This window comes from Haliotis asinina, chromosome 14, assembly GCF_037392515.1.
Source record: "Haliotis asinina isolate JCU_RB_2024 chromosome 14, JCU_Hal_asi_v2, whole genome shotgun sequence".
Lineage (NCBI taxonomy): Eukaryota > Metazoa > Mollusca > Gastropoda > Lepetellida > Haliotidae > Haliotis > Haliotis asinina.
This window is the reverse complement of record NC_090293.1, coordinates 21,612,214-21,634,853: the sequence shown is the minus strand read 5'-3', so window position 1 is coordinate 21,634,853 and position 22,640 is coordinate 21,612,214. Positions and strand designations below refer to the sequence as shown.

The 22,640-nt window shown below is 37.8% G+C and overlaps 1 protein-coding gene and 1 pseudogene across 2 annotated transcripts; both read left to right on the top strand.

Moving 5' to 3' along the window:
* LOC137260701 (sulfotransferase 1A1-like) overlaps positions 1 to 22,640 on the top strand; it is a 189,664-nt pseudogene that overhangs the window by 83,327 nt on the left and 83,697 nt on the right.
* Positions 1,301 to 21,761, top strand: LOC137261440 (palmitoyltransferase ZDHHC17-like). Of its 2 annotated transcripts, none has more exons than XM_067799188.1 (15): positions 1,301 to 1,374; positions 3,265 to 3,494; positions 5,250 to 5,327; positions 6,545 to 6,615; positions 6,748 to 6,886; positions 7,412 to 7,574; positions 8,952 to 9,077; positions 9,986 to 10,125; positions 10,625 to 10,725; positions 12,193 to 12,317; positions 12,891 to 13,047; positions 14,866 to 14,949; positions 16,003 to 16,160; positions 16,669 to 16,841; positions 17,569 to 21,761. In XM_067799188.1, the coding sequence occupies exons 1-15, from the start codon at positions 1,324 to 1,326 to the stop codon at positions 17,732 to 17,734; spliced, it is 1,962 nt and encodes a 653-aa protein (XP_067655289.1). In that variant the 5' UTR covers positions 1,301 to 1,323; the 3' UTR covers positions 17,735 to 21,761. The 2 variants fall into 2 exon arrangements, with proteins under 2 accessions (XP_067655289.1, XP_067655288.1); XM_067799187.1 differs by having other exon boundaries at positions 1,314 to 1,374; positions 7,409 to 7,574.

The window sequence follows — 22,640 nt, the reverse complement described above, 5'->3', positions numbered from 1 at the left end:
GCTTACAAAAGTGCATTATATTGTGGCATGGAGGAAACGTATACAATGAGTTTTCTGTTTAAATGTATAGAGAATGTGGCTATTAAACGTCCTTTGGTTATATTTTTACATCGAAATAACTTGATCGTTTTGAAACGTTATGCCCATTAAAACAAGAAAGAGATAAAGACCTTCTTGTTTCACTGAAATACATGTACACACAATTAAACACGCAATGGTTTGCAGTCATAATGTATATTTCCTGTACTCTATGTAATGAGTGATCGGTCACATATCTGAGCAAAGTAATTAATACGGGGACGCTAGAGAGTATTGGTGAATATTTGGAGTACTGCGACAGTTCGTGAAATGTTTTTGTGACAGTAGGGCAGCTTTTTTATATTCTGTATTTCTGATCGCCTGGCCGACCCGTGTAATATTACTGAGGACCCCGAAAAAAAACAAAAACAAAAAAAACCGGACTTGAACCTAAAATGCACCACCTCGTCATACAAAATGTGTATCTGAACAGGGATACTCTAGAACACTCTCTATATAGGCTCCCTGATCTGAATGACAAAACTTGAGAATCAAGAACAACAATATTCAGATAATGTGGTCTTTATTAAAAAGGATTTCCCGACTGACCGACCCACTTTCGTGGCTATGCGTGAAACACATTTTAATGAAAAATGATTTAAGTGAAAAATGATTTAAGTGAAAACTGGTGTACTTAAATTATTACAGTAATACTGGGACTGGGAGTCTTTCAACAACACAGTTTCTGACTCAGGAGACTGCAGGAATTTACCATTATCTGTAAAAGAACGGGCCTGTCTTGTAAATGAGATTTTTCCCTACAAAGCATAAATGATGCATCCACTAAAAACATATTATTATTTTGAATATTTTCTTTTATTTCTCCATTTTTGTGAAATCAACATTTATATTGATGACAAATATATTAATAATACCAGATGACTTCATTTTGAGCAGGCGTTTTCTGATTGTCACAAAGTATGATTTTCACAAATCATATAACCAAATTGTATGGGCATAAATGGTGTAATGACCCACCCACAGGACTGCATGGTTGTTTCGCGGTTATCTCTCACTTTGTTTTTTTTTATGTGAACTCATTATTTCAGCCTTTGTTGAAAATAGAAATAGATTTATGAAACAGAATCAGACATTGTCAAATATTTTCTGGTACACGTAAACGTAAAAAAGTTGATGTCGATCACTTTTAAGATCTTCCTTCATCTTGAGTTGCCAAGACCGGTTTTCAACCAATCAAAAGCTCCGGAAGTCTAGCAGTGCGTACCTACCGGTAACAAATGCAAAATGGCGGAGAAAGATCCTACTTGTAATCCTATGCAGCCCTTGCTGGATAAGGTTAGCAAATTAGAGTAACAATCATGCTTTCTGATGTTTAAAATATGAAACTTGTCTGTTATACAATTTCCATGACAAGCTTAAATACCTTGTTAATGCAAAGGACGAACAGATTTTAGATTGGAACAGGGTTGAGAGAGTGACAGTCGCTGCGCCTGAGCGACTACTCTCTTCTCTTTTCGGCCTGTGCAATCCCATATTATTTACAACTGTTTTACAGACACGGAAGGAGATATCTTCCTTTTGTCAGGTTCTTTCGTCCGTATTGACGTTGGACGTTAGCTCACCCCACCTGTCAGTACTACACAGTGTTATTCTGATGTGGATAATGCCATTAATTGCGTCAAAAGAGGATTGCGAAATCATGTTTTTATGTCTGTAATTCGCGATATGCAGTGTTTCGCAGTTTGCCGTGGATGACAGCCAACACTGTTCATATCTTGTGATTTTGATGTTGAATGTAATGCAATTATGTGATTTCAAAATCCACACGTTTCTTTTCCTAAAAAAATATTTATAAACGGAAAGAGAATCCCATGACAGTGAGATAGTTAATCAGTTATGCAGATGAAATAGGTCTATCATTCTGTATTCATACTTTTCATTTCCAAAGAAGATTTCATAAGTTGTGTCCTAAAGAACATGTTCCATGCAATTGGCAGGAAGCAAACTTACCTGAACATAACAATATTCAGTAGGTGTGTCATTACCAAGCATTAATTATCAACTTGCACATGTATGCATTTAGTGAACAGGGTTTAAGATGAGGCAATTGGTTCAAGAAAATTACGGTTTGTGAGAAATTGCCAAGTTTGCAATAAGATAAGAAATTTCAATAATTTCTTATTTCTTTTCTAAGATGCCGTATTCAATAACTTCTAAGCCTAATTTTGATTAATCTATGGCAGAAAACAAACAACGGTGTCTGTGACCTAAATTAAGAATCCTCGCACAGGGCTAACTGACGTGCTGTTCTTTTGACGTGTCAGCCCCCTACATTAAGGCAAAGGTTACTAGAAAAACAAATGATGAACAGTTTGAAGATGGTTTATGTTAGGGTTAAATATCTTCTCTAGACCATTTTAATTACATCCATGATTCTCTTAAACGATACAAGTCAATATGACCGCCTCATTTCTACTACCAACGAAAGTTTAGATCAGTACATTCAGAGGAAGCTGACAAATCAAGCGACATTCCACGATTGCATTGTGGGAATGTAAGCATTGCCAACATTACCTTGTCTCTATAAGATTTTGAGTCAAACTATTAGACATTTTATCCATCGGAAAACATAAACGTAATGTTTCCACAGTGATGTTGGTTGTGTGGTGCAACTGCAAACCATGAAACGGGATGCGACAAAGCAGTTTACTGTGGAAGGCTGTACGAGGTGATGGCAGCTGACATCCATCGTGACGTCGGTTACATTGTGACGTAATGCAAAAAAGTTAGATTACAAGGGGGCAGACTGGAATGGCGCAGTGACGTCAACACATTGTGAAGTAATGCAAATAGTGCACATTATCGTCTGATAAAGTATTGTCGGCGCCTTTGATCTTTCGCCGAAGCATCTTAGAAATTTTGATAATCGTCATTTTAGCCAGTAAATATGTTATAATGTTTATATGACTGAAATAAGGAAGAGTTTTTAGAATGCGAATTGGATATGAAAATAGATTTGCAAGATCACATGATACGCACCATTATGCAACGCTGGTTGTTTGTAATTTGTAAAAGACTGAATTCCATGTGTATGATTCACCAAAGTAGATGGTCATGGAGGACAGTTATAACACCTACATCCAAATACACTCCCTACACTTGTGTACAATTCTATATAAACTACTTATGATAAATTTAAATTAAAAAGTGACCATTTTCTTATAGACTGAGCATGGCGCAGATCTTCCCAGTGATGCAGAAATGGCATCGGCTCCACAGGCTATGCCTGGTGCGGAGGACTTTAAAAACTTTGACATTGTCAGGGCAACCCAGTATGGTGCTTTCGATCGTGTCAGGGAACTGATTGAGGCAGGGTTCGACGTCAACCAGATGGACAAAGAGAATGTCAGCCTTCTTCATTGGGCAGCTATAAACAACAGGGCCCAGATAGTCAAGTAAGTTTGTTTTCATTCAGTTCGGGCATATCAGGTATGCCACTAGTGCTAGGAATCAGAAAACAACTCCATTATCGATTATCGAAGGACTTGTGGTGAACAATTATTGATTATAATCGAAATATACTGTAGACATTTTAAATGTTATCACCAATTTTAAGGGTTTTCCACCATTTTTTTTTGCTGTCATGCAATGAAATGCACACATCCAAGAACAAATATTTATCAGCAATATCATTACATTCATGATAGATGTAGAATTTATTCATACACAGGTTACAGTAATACTTACCAAAGTAATGAATGCAAAACTATGAATACAATGCGCATACCTTTATGGAGAGATGTATATATGGAGGGGGCAATATTCGTCAAATTTAGTGGTTAGTTTACTTCATTCAAGTGTTTTGTATGAAAACAACAGTCTGATTAATCAAAAATATGTTTTGACAGTCAATAGATATTCTTAATCCTTCTTTCATTCGAACGCAACTAGATGCCACTATGTCTTAATTGTAGTTATTTCAATGGACTCTCAGCTCTGATTATTCACTACAGCTTCATGGCACTAGCATCCTGCAAGGACATTATTGAGCAAACCATTGATTATCTTTAGGGAGCCCTAGATTAAATTTCTGTGCTTAAAATGATATGGTAAAGTCATAATACATTGCACCAGATACTATACGTCTCTCCATATATATGGTCATGTGCATGTGCATGTCAGGTTCATAAGGAAACGATAGCTCTAGAAACAATGTTATTAATAGTAAAAGCTATTTTCATTAAGTGTGGTTTACAGAAAAGTCTCTTGGTGGTTGGCTTGGTTAAGAAGTGAGAAACTTGACATGGTGATAACCTTTATCATATAGTGGAGAACCTGATAATTTTGTCATCATGAAGGGGCGGTGGGGTAGCCTAGTGGTTAAAGCGTTCGTTTGTCACGCCGAAGACCCGGGTTCGATTTCCCACATGGGTACAATGTGTGAAGCCCATTTTCTGGTGTCCCCTGTCGTGATATTGCTGGAATATTGCTAAAAGTGGTGTAAAACTAAACTCACTCACTCACTCACTTGTCATCATGAACTTCTTTGAGTGTCTGTCTGTCCAATAAACTAATTACATTTAATGATACATGTTCCTGTTGTGGGACTGATCTGGAGGGAAATGTGACTGCTAGTCACTTGGTACAATGCATTTGGGGTTGTGTTATACAATCAATAAATATTAGGGCAAGTACAGTTAACTGAAATCATCAAAGATTGGTCGCAGTGACCAAGTGACCAAGCAATCGAATATGTTTTCTCATAATCAAACAGAAATAATTTTGGATGTTGTGGAACACTTGTTTCCGTTGATAATATTTTTTCACAAGGTTGGTTTTGTCTGTTACATTTCATAAACACTACATGCTGTCTCCAAGTCACGATTGAATTTATCTTAAAGACTCCAGAAAATTTATGTTCACAACATACTAGTCATCAGTTAAGAATTTAAAAGTTGCAAAAGCGTTCTGTGCAATTTGAACCCCCCCGAAAGAACTACACGTTTTTTCTCTGTTATTTGTGCATTAACATGATTAACTGAACAACCATAATCAGGAAAATATGATAAATGATGCTAACCATTTTCAACAATTGATTAGTTGTTATGAACCTATCATCAATTATGAGATTTTAACCAGTTTTGACGCTATTTGATGATAAACAGATCATTACTTCCATGTTTTTATGTTGTAAATTTATGTGTTGTCAGGTATTTCATAGCCAAGGGTGCTGTTGTAGACAAGTTTGGCGGAGACCTCAATTCTACCCCACTACACTGGGCAACAAGGTAACTGAGCAAGATGTACTGATCATGATGATGGTAGCAATAATGATATGTTTTTGTTCCTGCTTTTACGATTTTGCAGATAAATTGTGCCAAATTTATCTTCATTATTTTGGAATTTTGTTTCTATTTAGTTTTATCTTTGAATTATCGACTGGTTATTGATAAGTCCTGACTTTCATACTGTTTCAGTATCATTGGCTACTGTGGTCATCCTCATGTAGATTTCTCTAATTCTGAACATGCTTGTCACTAGCTGACTAAGTGAGAACGTTTAGGCAAATGTGACCATCCCCTGTATTGATTTGTTTGGTGAATATTTTCTCAGAACCTTACATTTTTCATAATACAGTGGAAGCTGTCAAAACCGGCATCTATCTAATCCAGCAAGTTGTCAACACCGGCATAAAATCCAAGTCCCTTCCGTGGCTTGTACATCTATCATCAGCTCTGCAATCCGGCATATTGTGTAAAATGGATTATTTCCCCAGTCTCAATGGGTGCCGGATTAGACAGCTTCCACTGTACATGTCTTTGATACCTGGAAAATTGATATCCTTAAATCATGACAAAAAACCCCTGAAATTTTTCAACTCAAAATGCTGCCAAACTGAAGCTTTTGCCATAGTAATGATGGGAGCCAAATTGTTTGTTGATATGGTTACCATTATTTCAACTTTCAGAGCAGATAACAGAACTATTTGGAGATTTCTTAGTGTTACGAATTTTTCTGAATGCATGTCAAAATACCGATGTCGATCATCATATTGCAATACATATCGTTTTCATGTCTGAACTGGTATATACCGGTAGACTGGTTATATATACTCCTAATGTGTAACAGTGTGAGCATTCACCTGTGTTGTGGTTAGGATTGGACTTAGCAACCATGCTTGTCAAAAACTGACCACCAGGATCAGGTGATCTGGATTGCTGACTTGCTTGACTCATGTCCTCGTATCCCCATTACAATTTGCATAGATTGATGCTTATGTTGTTGATCACTGGATTGTCTGTCCAGAATCAATTATTTACAGGCTGCCACCATATAACTGGAATATTGCTGAGTACAGCATTAAACAAGAAAAAAGAAACAAAACAAACAATTGTCTTGTTGAATCTCATGTGATTGTAATGTAGCTAAAATATTGCTGACATTGCATGAAGCGATATTCACTCTCACTTACCACACATGCTCTGATGGTTGATGAATGTTTCAGGCAAGGCCACCTGTCTATGGTTGTTCAACTGATGGCTTATGGTGCTGATCCTTCACTCAGAGATGGAGAAGGTGAGATATTTCTGCTTGTCAGGATGTTATCTGCTCATTACTAATATTAGGCATCAAGATGGAATTCAAATATTTTAGATTGATTTGAAGCTCCATATTTGTTTGTGGCTTATTCCTGGACTGTGCTTGCAGGGTGTAGCTGCATCCATCTTGGTGCCCAGTTTGGTCACACGGCTATTGTTGCCTACCTCATTGCAAAGGGTCAAGACGTGGACATGGTGGACAGGAACGGCATGACCGCTCTCATGTGGGCCTCATACAGGGTGTTTGGGTCAGTGGTCCCAGAGCAGTGCTTTTTCAAAATAGTAATTTTGATGAAAATTGTAGTTCTTACCATTTCAAGTGGAGAGATACTTAACATTGTGTCATTGAAATCAGTTTTGTAACATAGAAGAAATACTGCTTCCCCTTCATTGGTCCCGTTATCAGCAGTTACCTCTCTGACATCCTAAATCACTTATAAGAGGCGGTGGGGTAGCCATGTGGTTTAAGCGTTTGCTCGTCATGCAGAAGACCTAGGTTCGATTCCCCACATGGGTACCGTTCGTGAATCCAATTTCTGGTGTCCCAACCGTGATATTGCTGAAATAGCAGAGTGAAACTAAACTCTCTGACTCACTATTACTAGTAAATATCAACATATATGTGAATTAGGAAAGTTTATATTTACAACTTGGGATTTATTATGACATTTGCTGTAGACATAGTACTGAATATCAGGCATTCCAGCTTTTTGTTACGGTGTGATGAAAATATGTTCAAGACAGCAGTAATCTTCAATTTGGTATGTCAGTAGGTTTGATCCTGTGCGATTACTCTTGACCTTCGGAGCATCCGTGAACAAGGCTGACAAATACCAGGGCAACACCCCCATACACTGGGCAGCACAGACAGGCAACAACATCGTCATGAAGATGCTTCTTGATGCAGGAGCTGATCTCAACATTGAAAACGCCAAGGTATGCACTGTTTTAGGAATAGCATAACACCATGTATCAAACAGGAGGGTGATACAGTAACATGTGCTTGACTGTATGAAAGCACATGTGGCCCAGGATTTCAGACTAGCTATTCTCGAAACATTTGTAGCGCTACGAACTTCTTAAGCCCATTCTTAACACATTGGCTACGATAAAAGATACGAATTCTTAGGGCTATGAACGTTTCGAGAATAAGTGCCCTGGTTACAAAGCGCTCTTAGCACTAAGGAGACCATAACTCCTTTATTTTAACATAGACTTATTGTGTACAACCGCATGCAGTTATATAAGGCTTCATTATTTGTTGTGCAGAGTTGTGTCCCTTTGGGGACCCCTGAAACCGATAATTGACAGTTCTTATTCCAGTTCACTGCAATTATGTCTTTAAGTTCAAAAACTCAGTATTAGTCTATGGCAGTCTATTTGCTGTGCAGAGTTGTGTTCCAATCTTCCATGGGAAAGCACAGGTTCTTGTTTCATTGCAACTTGAATAATAATATGTGCATTTATATTGCACAAAACTCCACTCACAAGGTGAATGCTCAGAGTGCTAACAGTCAAAGCAGGCATATTATTACCCCGGATAACCCAAGAATTGTTTTCAGGTTTGCAAGCTTTGTTGTTTGTGGTGCAGAGTTGTGTCCCTTGGGTACTTCAGAAACCAACACGTGTGTTTTCTTATTCCAGCACGCTATAATTATATATGTGTTTACAAGTAAGCATCGTAGATATTCCAGTGGGTCTGAAAACAGTGGTAGAGGTTAGAGGCCAGCATCTCTTTTGTCTTTCCTCACACATTCACCAGGCATATCGTGATATGACTGGAATGCTGTTCAAGTGGATATGAAACCCTGATCATTCACCCACCTGTTTCTTTTGTCATTGTGGCTGTAGGAAAGCCTAGTGGTTAAAGCGTTGGGTTCAGTTCCCTACTTGGAATAGACTCGAAGCAGGATATGTGGAAATAATGAAAAAATCCCCAGATGTTATGCTAAAATAGAACATTATTGCAATGGCACATATATTAGAGGCAGTGCCTTTCATAACTTGTCGCGCCGATTACCGGGGTTCGATTCCGAACAATGGGTACAATGTGTGAAGCCCATTTCTGGTGTCCCCCAATGATATTGCTGGAATATTGTAGTGTCAAACCATACTACTAATTTACTAGAATTTGTAGTAAAAATGTTTTGTATGACATCATACTGGGTATGGGACAGGAAAAAAACCCTGATATTTTGTACAGCCCAGAGTCATATCCTCAATACTGGAAAACAGACTCTTCATCCTTATACATACTGACAAAGATTTGAGAGCTGGTGATGTGCTACTGTATACTGGATCACGTTTTTCCAGGGCCAGACTCCCGTTGAAGTTGCTGTGTCCACAAAGAACATAGCACTCGTGAAGAGGCTGAGGAAAGTGAGGTATGAGAAAGGCCTGGATCGATCACACGTCTTCCAGTCTTACACCACAGACAAGGTAAATATGATCACACCGAGCAGCCAGGGGATCATGGATGATTTGAAGTCTTTTTTTAATTAATGAAAAGCTGATTATGATAGGTGAATTTGAAGTGAATGCTATGTTTTGCTTCAGGTGCCAACAATGTTTCTGATTGCATGCAAAATTTGTATTGTTTTTAAAGCATTAGCTATGTATTTTCTTATTTTGGTTGGAAGGTGTAGTATTAGTTTAGGTTACAAAACATTTGTCATTTGGAATAGGAATCTTTGCAGACAAGGGTAACTGAGAGCACTAAACTCACTGGGAGTTTTTACAGACAAACAGATGCTTTAAGAAATTCCTTTGAAGTAATTGAAGACTTGTCATTACAGTTAAAATATGATCTTGTGCTATTTAAGTATGGAGGAAGTATAAATATAGTTACTGATTCAGGGGTTAAAAAATACCATCGTCTGACGTCTGGGACAAGTCAGTTTTCATTACAGTCAATCAAATAAAGATATCTCACTTGTCTGTGGGCTACTAGATAATTTTCACTGCAAACTGTAGATTAACTTGGATTTTATTTCATATCTGCTGAAAATGTAGCCATTAAATTTCACAGTGATAATGAAGTAGAGTTATCTTTCTTTGCTGTTTATCACGTCTCAATAAATAGTCCAGAGAACATTAACATCAAATGCCATGTTGATTTATTCTTTTGTAATTACATCATCGTGATAATCGGGGCAGGTGGAAAATTAGTCAGGACAACTTACTTCCTTAAAGTCACTTGCCCTGTGACAAGTGGCTTTTAAAAAGTAAAATTTGAACCCCTGAGATTATTTTTTTCATGTGCGACCTTGTCACCTGACTGTAGTCACCAACATGACAAACTGACTTACTTGCAGCCTTATACATAATATATGTGGGTTTGTTTTCAGACAGTACGCAAGTATTTTGCATACGTCTTCCCCTTCATTGCCCTGTTTGTGATTGGTTACATCCCAGAAACGTCCTTGACCTGGGTGGAAAAACTGGGTTTTTACCTCATCACATTTGGAGTGTGGAAACTCTCAACAATGTAAGAAACTAAGTAGATTGATCACATTATTGACTTGATCAAATGAATGATATTGTTTCCTCATCTTTGATGGGGTGGTGGGGTAGCCTAGTCTGTAAAGAATTTTCTTCTCACATGGATAAAATGGGTTCGATTCTCCACATGGGTACAATGTGTGAAGTGCATTTCTGGTGTTTCTCACCATGATAGTGCTGTAATATAGCTAAAAGCGGTGTAAAACTTCACTCACTTGTCTTTTATTATGTGCTATTTGGTTAATTCTACCTTAAACTGCCAAATCACAGTCCGCTCAGACCAAATTTGTCTGACCTTCATTACCTTTAGTGTATTCAAGGTTCACCAAAGTTGTCTCCCTTGGTGGGCAGGATCTGCTGCTTATTTAAATCTCATAATCCCCCTGATTGTGATGAATGGACTTCTAGCATCACACTCACCAGATTATGATTCTACAAACTGTGCCAAACTTGAACGGGAATAAATGTTGATTTGGTTTACACAGATTCTTCTTTGACGACAATGTGACCCAGCTGATGCCTGTGTCAATCTACCTGGCCACCAAGTTCTGGATGTACTATACATGGTTCACCTACCTCTACCCATGTATCCTTCCAAGTAATCCAACTGGAATGTGCTCCCAGCTTGTACAGTAGACTGGAACTTTACTATGTAGAACACATCCTGACATGTGGGATTAGTCTTGCAGTCAAAGCGCTTGCTCATAACACTGGAGGTCAGGGTTCAATTACCCACATGGGTATAATGTCCTTTTCTGGTGTCCCATGCTGTGATAATGTAGGAATATTCCTGAAAAGGGTGTGAAACCATATTCGATCATTCACTCCTGGCAGAGGTAGCTTAGTGGTATTCAGATAAATTAGATCAGAATTTAGATACCCAGCCACCAATGTAAGATTATTTTGGTGTTTCTGTCCTCATCCACAACCCAGTTGTGATGAGGGTGGGGTGGACTGTCTGTATTATTAGTGAAAATTGTGGAAAAGTTAACTTTTGCCATGATGTAGGGTATGCTTAAATGCATTTGTAAGACCTTGAGTCAGAAATATTTAAATAATTATGTGTTTTATATCTGGTATGTATTCTTAAACTTTCTTATATTTTAATGTATGTGGGAATATATAACTTGGGGATTTTAATCTTGAACTCTTCAGTTTATTGTTTGAGTTGATAGTCTGAATAGGTTCAACATGGATAAAGAAGTGAAAAAAACAACATTTTGTTAAAATATCCAGCATTAAACATTGCAAATAATGATACACAAACATATTTCATAGCAGTTTGTGTAAAACCAAGATGACTATTATTTAATTGAGGCAGGAAAATAGGTGATACAAAAACACTTGCTCATCAAGTTAGTGTTTACACGGAAAACAGTTTACCATTAACATACATTAATACACAGAAAATAGATATAACCTGCAACTAATGTAACATGATCATGAAAAGTAAAAATTTCAAGTTTCACTTAATTTTTTCAATGTATGAAACTCCTTTCAAGGTTTTGGAACTATTAAAATTCAAGCATGCATTGTAATCTGTACACATGAAACAATACCTTGCCATGCATTACATCAGCAAAGTTCTGTTTGGATGGCCAGATTGATCTTATGGAAAAGTCAGGGAAAACAACGCGCTTCCTGCCTGCTCTGTTTTTAATCTTACTGGAATTTGAAACATAAATTAATATTATTCTGGTAAGATGAAAATGGAGCGTGACAACCAGCCCATGGTCATGTGGGATGCATGTGCGGGCCAAAGAAAAGGCCCTGTTGGGGAGACCTATTTCTAGACTGTTCACTGGGGAACAAAAGGACAGAAGTGTCCGTAACACTTTGGAAGAAAAGGGAGATAAGCAATAACGTATGAGTCAGGATAGGTATTAGATGTCAGTTTTATCATAAGAACATTTCTGTTTTGGTCCGATGCAATTTCTCTCTTACAGTTCAGGTGTTTTAATTATACAGCATGTGTTTGGCCCCAAATGTGTTAAGATTTTTAGTAAAGATGAGCAACATCTGTGAAAGAGATGAATGTCCTTATCGGTGTTAGATGCGGGCGACGTGTGGAAGAATGTTGCTTTTAGTATAAACACATTTCTGCTGACTTACAACTTCTGGAAGGCGTGGCGAACTGACCCAGGATACCTCAAGAGCAAAAGAGAAGATAAGATAAAGGTGTGGAGAAATGTCTCCCTTGCTAGGATCTTCAACAAAGGTTTTGGTTTGAGAATACCTGGTCAAGTGCATATGAGAGTAGTAAATCTGTCTCCAGTGTGTTACTCCCAACTCTCTAGTACTGTTTTTGAGAAATTTTGCTCTTATAAATATGTTTTTGTTCCTGAAATACAACGTAAATGACGTCATTGTCCAAACTGCTCACTTGCTGATCTTGTCATATCTTTGTAAATCATCAAAGATCCTTACTCTTGTACTATTACTCATATGGTTATTGCATTGTAGTTACCATGGTTAGCTGCTAGCACTACTGGGCCTAGATTTTCAAAGCTCTGTTAGCGGTAAGATAGGCTTAGGTGTCATTCATTAACTTTAATTTATGACAATTTTTAGCGCTAAGAGAGCTTTGAAAATCTAGGCCTTGTTTTCCAGATCCCTATAAACTTTCTATCCTTTCAAATTCAGCTATATTTGCCATGAAAACTGGAAATCGCATTGGCGATCTGTGGAAGTCGTCTTGTAATGCATCTGTTTCTCCTATGAACTTATCATGTCCATACTTCTTGTTTTCAGACTATTCTTGACCTAGCAGAAAGACAGACCTTGACCTTGTCACAGTTTTGCAGCACATGCTTGATACGTCGACCAATCAGATCGAAGCATTGCTCCATTTGCGACTGCTGTGTGGCCAAGTTTGATCATCACTGTCCCTGGGTTGACAATTGTGTTGGTATGTTATCTGAAGCATATACAAGTCAGTACGAGTGTTTGCTATATGATATAGTATGACCAGAAATTATTTAAAATTTTAAGATTGTAAAATTTATAATTTATTTTAATTACTCACCTATTAAATGTGTATATTAGCAGAACATAACTCCAGCTAGTATTTTGCCAAGTCACCAAGAGCAGCAATGCAGGCTTCAGTGCAGCGGGGCATACTACTGATCAAAGAAGTCAGAAAGTCATGGTCCATGCTGTGATCTCTTCTTTCATTTTAGCAATATTTGTCAGATTTTTCTTACTGACACTTTCCTTTGTAAGTACCCAAACATTTTCTAGTGGATTTAGGTTAAGGCTATAGCGTGGCTAATCTATTGATGCCATATTTTAGGTCTGAAACCAGGTCTGTGAATGCTTTGACTGATGTGTTGGGTTGCTGTCCTGCTGAAAAATCCAACACTAACTGTTCATGTTCCCTTTCAAATACACATAGTGGTGTTGCTTCTAAGACAGATATGCAAACCCACACTTTAAATTTCGGACTGTAGTTTGAATGCTGATCCAAAGGTTTTTCAGTTTGTTTGGTCCAGAATTTCACTATATTAGGATACAGTCACACACAACATTCATCTGAGAAAATCACATTGTCTCAGTTAAAATTTCTAGGCCCTAAGCTTCAGTTCAAACTTCGCTCATTTTGTTCAGGTTTCATGATCGGTGATGGAATTTCTCAACATTTCTGCCAGCCCATTGCTCAGATGTAATTATCTCCTTCCAGACAGCCACAGTACCTCTGTCAATCATATCCAGCCTTAAATTTTCTAAACTCCTTCGTTTCTGTCACTGACAGTCAATTTTCTGGGCCCACCTGTGCCTTCCTGATGCTCAATGCCATATCCGTTTGCAATATTGTCACAAAACATGATAAACACTACAGAGGGATGCCTGTTCTAATTGAAGTAACTTTAGCTCATCTGATGGCCTTGTTATGATACTGTTAAATCAACTTCCTCTTTTCTAAATCATCCATACTGGGCATCACTGAAAATGTTGTCTGCGTGCAAGGAAACAAAGGGGGGTAACTCTTCACAAACTAATGAAGAAGGATTAGCAGAGATGTCTCTTGTGAATGAAACCAAGCACTTGATAGCTGGTCAGGGTTGTTTATACTAGAAACTCAATTAACATATTCCTCAAATTCTCAATAAGTTCTGGTCATACTATAGTAGTACACTTATGGTATTACAGATAGTGTGCATAACATTCCAAACTTTAAATTAGCAAGTTTTTGCAATTAGCTAAGTGATTTATATGCAACAGGAAGGAGGGTGACAGTACTTTGAAAGATATATTTATCAGTCTTGAAGGTTGGTTTACAACTTTGTGAGATAATCACATTTGGGAAAATAGCCCGATTTGTACCCATACCAATCAGGGATTGAAAATTATCCCGAGACACTGGACACATTTTATAGTTTTGAAGTCCAGAACTCAGTGAAAATACAGCATTGATCTAGATATAGAGCACATCATGGCTCCCACTACTAGAGGTCAAAGTACACTGTATTACATTAACACTACTACCATTTGAATCATAAACAACATGTTCTCTTCTTGTGTTTACTTGTTTTCCTGTTTTTGATACATGGATAGACATAGTCCATGTGAAGGTAGAAATGCAGTTGTCTCCCTTTGCTTACTGTTGAACTAAGTTTAAATTGTGCTTCTTGTGTGTTATTTCAGCTCTCTTGTACAAATATCCATAGTAGCATTGTCACACAATGAGTAACTGCTAGAACATTTTATGATGTGTCTTGTCCTCCAGGTGCCTTCAACCACAAGTACTTCCTTGGGTTCCTCTTCTTCCTCATGAGCATGTTGGTGTGGTGCCTCCATGGCATCTTCCTGTGTGAGTAGCTGCATCACACAGATACTGGTTTCAAACTTTTAGTTCGATATTAGTCCCATTTAGTCTTCTAGAATGAGGACGCGTTTTAGTTTTAACTTCTCAGATACCTTTCACTTTCTGTTACAGTGCTCAAGTTTTGGCCCCAAAGTAAAATATTAAACATACACATTTCTAGTTCTCGTTAGAAGGAATTCTCATTTTTTTGTGATGTGTGAAATTGATCCTTAGGTATTTTATGTTCCCATCTGTATATGACATTGCAAAAGTTTGTGTTCAAGTGTTGGAATTATTTGAAAGGAACTTATAATACTTGTCAGAAATTTAAAATTTACTTTCAAAGTCTTAAAATTGTGGCAATAATTTGGTATTGGTTGGATAAAATTCCCCATCATAATATACTGACTCAATCCAAAATCTAGATCAGTAACTGAAAACTTCACATCATATCCTCAGAAATTGTAAACAATGACCATAGTTTGCTTCAGTTATGTTTTCTCTGTGGTTTAGGGATTTGAATAATAGTGCGTTTACGACTTTCCTTTCACAGTATGTTGAAATGACATTATCTAGCCTCATGTAAGAATGTCAAGTTTTGATTGGTCCATGTGACTGATAAAATACCATGTACATCCACCACGATCCGCCAGCGGGAGTATAGAAGTCGTATACTCCCGCTGCGAAAGTCATCTCACCCCGCTACGCCTCGGTGACGATGCGAAGTGAGAAAACCGTGCATCGACAAGCCTTTAGTAACGTGCGGTGCCTTGAGGTCAAACGATCAGCTGGTGTCAACTTGGCAGCAAGTCGATTCGATGTATGTTGTTTTGTTTTGATTTAGTGAAAACATTCAGCTAGATAAATGCGTTGTCACATCGTGTTTCCTGAAATATCGGGGAATACAACCTTACTCGGGACTGATAAAACCCTGTATTTCCTGAGACACGATGTGATAACTTATATGATTTAAAGGAAAACACCCCAAAGCAGTATCGAAACCAAATTACTCCCTCCCTCACCTGACCATCACGTTGTGCGAAATATTGTTTGTTTCAGTCTGGAGACACGAATGTCCTTTTGATATCTACGAAGATGGTATCACTGGCATTATATACAAGATATTCAAGAGGTCTCCATGGGTGGGCTGGATTGCCATCAATGCTTTTGGTCATATATTCTGGGTCACCTGTCTATTTGTATGTCAGCTTTATCAGGTAAGTTAATCATCTTCTGACACTAGAATTATCAGAAATTATCGTGTATTAATTCCATGTTGCATCATGCTGTCAGCTTTAGTTGTCCTAATGGATCAGGCGGTCACTAAATTGATCCTACTCAATGATTTACATTCTGTCATTATTTGGTTTGAATGTTACTGAGTTATGTGTTAAACAACAAACAAACAATGAAAGCAACAATAAAATATTGAGAATTTTTAAGACAATCTGATTAAACACTCTTACATCCCATTAATAACCCTTAATTTTTCTCTATTGACAGGGAGCAATCATTTATTTAAACATGTATATATAACTTGCTTTTATAAACTATGTCTTTTTGGACAGGACCATACGGAATATATGGAGTGTCATTCAAAAATAGAACAATTTTCATGTCATCATCAGGTCATCTTAAATCTCTGTTAGCTCCTCCTCCTGTAATTAACAAACTCTCCCCTGCTCAAGGTGACCTCAATATGAGGAAGGAGTTTCCTGCTTTCAGATTATGTGGCTGGGCATGACATCAAATGAACGTCTCAACCAGGGACGATATACCCACTTCCACAAGTATGCAAATGAGAAACATGGTCGCTGTCAAGGTCAAGGTCATGGTCATGGCCACAGTCATGGCCACCCAGAAGACCGCCAGCCACCAAAGATTGTTAGTCCATTCCAGTAAGTAGATTTTGAGGAGTGAGTGAGTTTAGATTTTGCCGCTTTTAGCAATATTCCAACAATATCATGGCGACGGCTACCAGAAATCAGCTTCACACATTTGTACCCAATTGAACCCTGGTCTTTGGTGTAGCTATAGGACACTCTTGATGAGCTGAAAGACTAATGGTGTGATACTATGAAAACAGCAATGTGACCTTGTGTTTAAAACATTTGTCTCGTAACACTGTTATCTGCATGTTCAGTGCCACCCTGTCAGTTTGTTTGGGTATATGTGTAGAGTTGTGTGTAAAAAAATGTTTATTGTGTCTGAAGCCCAACAGCTACTTCTGATTAAAGAATAACATTGGCAAATAAAAATATGAATGTTTCTGATACATCTGGAAACATTTGGACACCGTAGTTTGCCCACTGATTAATCAGAGTTTCTACCAGTCGAATATCAAATTGTAGAATCGGACTTATGTCAGGGTAGAGAGATTCTACCAATAGAGTCTATTCAAATCTCTTGTAGGAGGATACATGTAGAGATTGTGATCGGAATCTCTACTGGAAGAGTCTCTACCAGATTCCCAAACCTCTATCTGATTGCCAAATCTCTATCCTGTGTTGTATACCCTCCACCCATTCACACCTGTAAACTTAACGCGCATGTTGGATTTGCCAATTATATGTTGGTCAAAGTGCTCTTCTTTGTTCTACAATACTCTTGTATTCATTGTTTCAGCCGTGGCATTGTCAGGAACTTGGTCGATGTGCTGGACATACGTTGCTGTGGGTTACTGCGACCCAGTGGAATTGACTGGACTAAGAAGTTTGATGCTGAAGATGCCACAGATGTGTCACGTCGCATGCCGCTCCATGTCCCTCGAGAAAACTACCAGTTTGTGTGACTGGAACACTCCGTTCATCTATCTTCATTCATTATAGCGATCAGCTGACTGGGTGATTGACACTTGTGTGGTAGATTTCATATTGTTTGACAGCGGGCTATGCATGTATGTTTATACACCGGAATTTCTCACCATGATCTGTAAATAGTGAACAGTATTTCTGTTGTTTCTGCAAACATGTTGGTGCCAATTGCGAAAATGTTAATGATCAAATGTCAAATTCCTGTTGCCTTTTAGAAATATCCCACAATCCAGCTGTAAATATATAAAATATACACTGATAAATTAAAACACATGTACAAACATTTCTTTCTTCAAAGGCATTTGCCCACTTCTTCAGCAAGTTGTATATATGGGTACCAGAGAGTCAGAATATGTGCATAAATTTGCATGTTAATTATATGATGAATCTATAAGAAGCTGTATATAATCCCTGGAAATTTATGAACATTTTTTATTTATTTGTTATGGCTCTTTTTATTCAAAATTAGAATAAAGGTAACATTTTGCGTAATTTTTACCCCCTGAATTTCATAGCAAGTATTATTATTGAGACAGAAGGATTAAAACTGCAACATGTAGTGTAGGTCAAGTAGAAACAAATTATCCTTTGACTTTCTTTACTATTTTTATTTAAATTTTCTCCGTTTCGTACTATTAGGGATGAGAATTTTCGTGGATATGCACAAGTCAGTGGATTTGATCGCACTGGGGTCATTCTTGTGAATCGTCTAACCTGTGGCCCCCAAGACCCTTTGTTCATTGTCCTCTTTTTTTATTTTCACTCATACCCATTACCCATTACCCATTCTCATTCCTTTTACTATTGATGTTCCACATACTGGACCACGTATCCCAGGACCATGTCAGTGTCACACCCTGATGTGAACAGTCACAGCTGGGGGGGGGGAGAAAATGGAGTTTAACATCTTGTGAAGGATAAGTCCCCATACACAGAATCATGAGCATGTGTGTGGCTGCTTGTGTTGGTCCAAGCAACAGTGTTTAAATAGGAATTCCCTACCTAGACAGAATTAGTGAATCAAAGCTGACCGACCCTAGTTTTGTACACGTAATGGAGAAGGCCATACTGACATCGTGACACATCAGACCTGTGAAGAATTGGTCTTCAGCAACCCATGTTTGCCAGGCTTGCTGACTTTATTGACAAACATCTTTGTATCCCAGTTTTGTAGGTTGATGCTCATGCTTTTGATTATTGGATTGTCTGGCCCAGACTCGATTATTTACCAACCACCATCATATAGCCAGAATATTGCTGAATGCAGCATAAACATCAAACCGAATGAAAACATCATGTGTCAAGGGGAAGGTGGTATGACACAGCTAATGGATCACAGCTCTACTGCCCTCAGGTGTTGATTTGATACGAAGTAGCGTCCAGATTATTGTGGAAGTGCTAGCTATAATGGCAGTGAAAGTATACAGACTGTTATTAACTGTCATGACCAACCTTCTGGTGCTTTGGACTTCATAACATAGATTAGCGATTACCCAATTTGTCAGTTAATCACTATTTTGGTTTTATTTAACTAAATATATCCACCTTACTTTAACGAAAATATAAAGATCAGAATAGAAATGTTTTGCCTCAGGATATGTGCGATATTTTCTGCACTACCTGAAAATATGTGCATATGTGTATATTCTTTCATAACAGCAATGCAGTTCGTTTGAACCTTTAAGAGAGTATCTTAGTATGATGTTATTTACACTTTATTGTTTGTGTTTGTTTACAGTGTGATAGACCAAAGTTAAGAGCTTGATAATAGAGTTAGGACTTAATAAATATTATGAAAGTATATTGAATATATTTGTCTTGATGCTCTTGATGGATTTGAGAAGAAATTTGAAAAATTATAACTAATTGTTTTTACAGTAAATATGGTAAATGTGATACACTTTTTTTCTTCAAAATCAACAGAATGGAAAATCTATAAACTATTTAAAGTAAAACATGACCATCTTTTTTACATGTCTGTAAGTCTACAACGTAATAAACTGTTTATTCAGTTACATTAAAGACCCCTTCCAGAAGGTCTGCATAGATTGCCTATTTCAGTAAAGTAAGTGAAAAGTTTAGAATGGACTGTCTAAATAGGGGAGGTAACTCATGAAACTTTTACTCTGATCCTCCAGCTCGAGTTTTTGCTGTGATTTGTAATGTCTTTGAGCATATAAATGACTTAAACTATAATGGCTTCTTGAGGTCCTTAAATTGTGATATGTTTTTCTCAATAAAATGAGATACATAAAATTTGAAAACAATGTGCTCAGGATGGATGTGATTTAACAGTCAATAAACTGCACCATCACAGGATTGACTTTTGCAGTAGCATTGTAACAGTTCCCTCACCTCACATCATATCTCAGTTGTGTAGTTGACTGCTGGGTTGTTTGGTGCAGACTCGATTATTTACAAACTGCGCTTGTACAGCTAAAATGAGTGTGGCGTTAAACAACAAACCAACCAAGCCAAATACCTCACATGATGAAGCCGAAATGAAAAAATGTATTATTCTGCTGGTGTATGCACCAGTGGGTATAGAATGTAGTTTAATCTGTATTGCTTCTAGATGTTTATCAGAGAATGTTTCCAACACAATGACACCTATTGTTACAAGGTGACACCTGGTTCAGTAGCTGTCTAGTGTCAGACCTTTGCTGATATTACCTTTTCTTTGGTCTTCATGCTGGGGGCATAGATTGTAAATCCCATTTGTATGATGTGTTTTTAACTGTGATATTGCCTCTGAATGTGACTATAAAAGTCTGTCCACACAGTCTTTGGGATGGTATGAAGTGTATGTTATTAGTACGTTGTACCTATGAAGATCCAGGCTAGAATTGGTCTTCAGTAACCCATATTTGTTGTAAGAGCTGTCTAACAGGATTGGGTGGTCAGGATTGCTGACTTGGTTGACACATGTCTTCATACCCCATTTCAGGTATCGATTAAGCTCACTACTACTCACACTACTAGTAGGTTGTACAGGGTTTTCAAAGACTCCATAAGATTGTGCACCACCAGAGCCAGCAGGTGTACACCAGCTTTCATCTTGTGAAACCCATGGACTTATTAAGCAACCTAGCTCATCAGCTGACTGAAGTTGCATGTGTGTGATAATGTATTCTCCAGTGACTGTATGATAACTAGATTATCCTGTGACTGTGTGATAACTAGATTATCTTGTGACATCCATCAGTGATGCATATTATAACTTGAAATGTGACCGTGATAAGTACTTTTGTGACTGGTAATACAACATTATGGCTAGGTAAGTTGTACAGAATGTTTAGGCCAGTGACACAGATAGATTGTACAGTTGGCCTTACCTGAACTGGCTGGAAGTAAGCATGAACACTTTTAGTGTGAGACTTTTTTCTCATTTAAGATTCTTCATTGAATGCTTGTGGAAAACATGTGTTTTAGTACTCATCAATATGTTCCTCCACAGGGACCTTTAGTATGTTACTTTGATGGCAGATTACGCATTTCAGTGTCTGTGGGTGGTGTCACTTTATGGATTTTTTCACATGAACGACAACACAGCTGAAGAAATTGATCATGTGAACCTTATCTCTAAGACTTTGGAGATGACTTTGAAAGGGTCAGTCCTGAAATGGTAGTCTCCTTTGACTAGTAGCATTAATGGCTATGATTCTAAACCTGCTTTCAGTGCTCCAGGTTTGGGGAAAAGGATGGAAAATGTAATGAGGTTTTTCTTGTTCAAACAGGATTTGGGGATATTCTTCAACACAGCTCATGTCTGGGCTGAGGAACTAGCAAGTACTGGACAACTTTTAGGTGACTTCCTTTCTTAAGCAGTTCAGTCTAACAAGATTTAATTATGTCACTATTTGTTTCATTTCTGTTTTAGTTGAAGCTGTTGAATAGACTGCACATTTTTCCTCTTGGCTGTTTTGTAGCATAATGAACAATTTTCAAGTATTATTTGTGCTTGTTGATTTTGTATTTCTTTTGTACAATAAATTCTGAGTCTTTTGTTTGTGTCTGTTTGAATTTGTTATGAAAAGAAGATTACATTTTATGGGTACATTCATCAACAGTATGGAGAATGTTACATCAATTGGCGATATTAAAGGCTGCCTTTTCTTGCACAGTAGTTTAATGTAATAGTCCATTTTTTCGGTTCATGAGATCTCACGAGATTCTCGCTGTTTCCCCATGGCATAGCCATTGGACAATCACGAACTTGTGTTTACGACCATCCAAATAGCAAGAATACCAGGGGTTGGCAAAGGTCGATGTCCATGTAGAAAGGGATTTTGTAGCCAGGTGTCTCCTAGTCTACATGTCAAGTCTGTTGTATTTGACTGAGTGAGAACGTATCCGTCAACATTCGAGATGAAGCGGTATCAAGAGAAAGGTCGACTCTATTCCTGTGGATGGTGAGATTCCATGTTCTCAGTATATTGCGTTTAGCAGCCGTCTGAAATGCTAGTCACATGGCCAGATTCTGAGATTACAAAATCACTCCCAGGTGCCACCGAGTGTTACTCACGCGTTGTATCTTTTTCAATGCTTTCCATCCAGGTTCGGCTCCTGAAAAAGATGGAAAATGATTACCATGTCATAAAAGAACATTGCCTCCATACAGGGTTGATACTGTACAGACATGACGCCAGTTGTGTTCAGGTCGCGGCCTTCGCTATGTGGATGTCATTGCCGTCGAACTCAAGGAAAGCAGGTGTGCCGATTCCGAAGCGATTAATAGTCTAATGTTCTTTCAAAACAGTTTGAATAGCTACCATGAGTGAAGCTACGTCGTTAATTCCGGAAGGTGGGGCACAGGTTATAATCACATTTCTTTCATTAACTTCTGTCCTACCACTTTCAAAATTCCGTGAAATTGCACGTAAA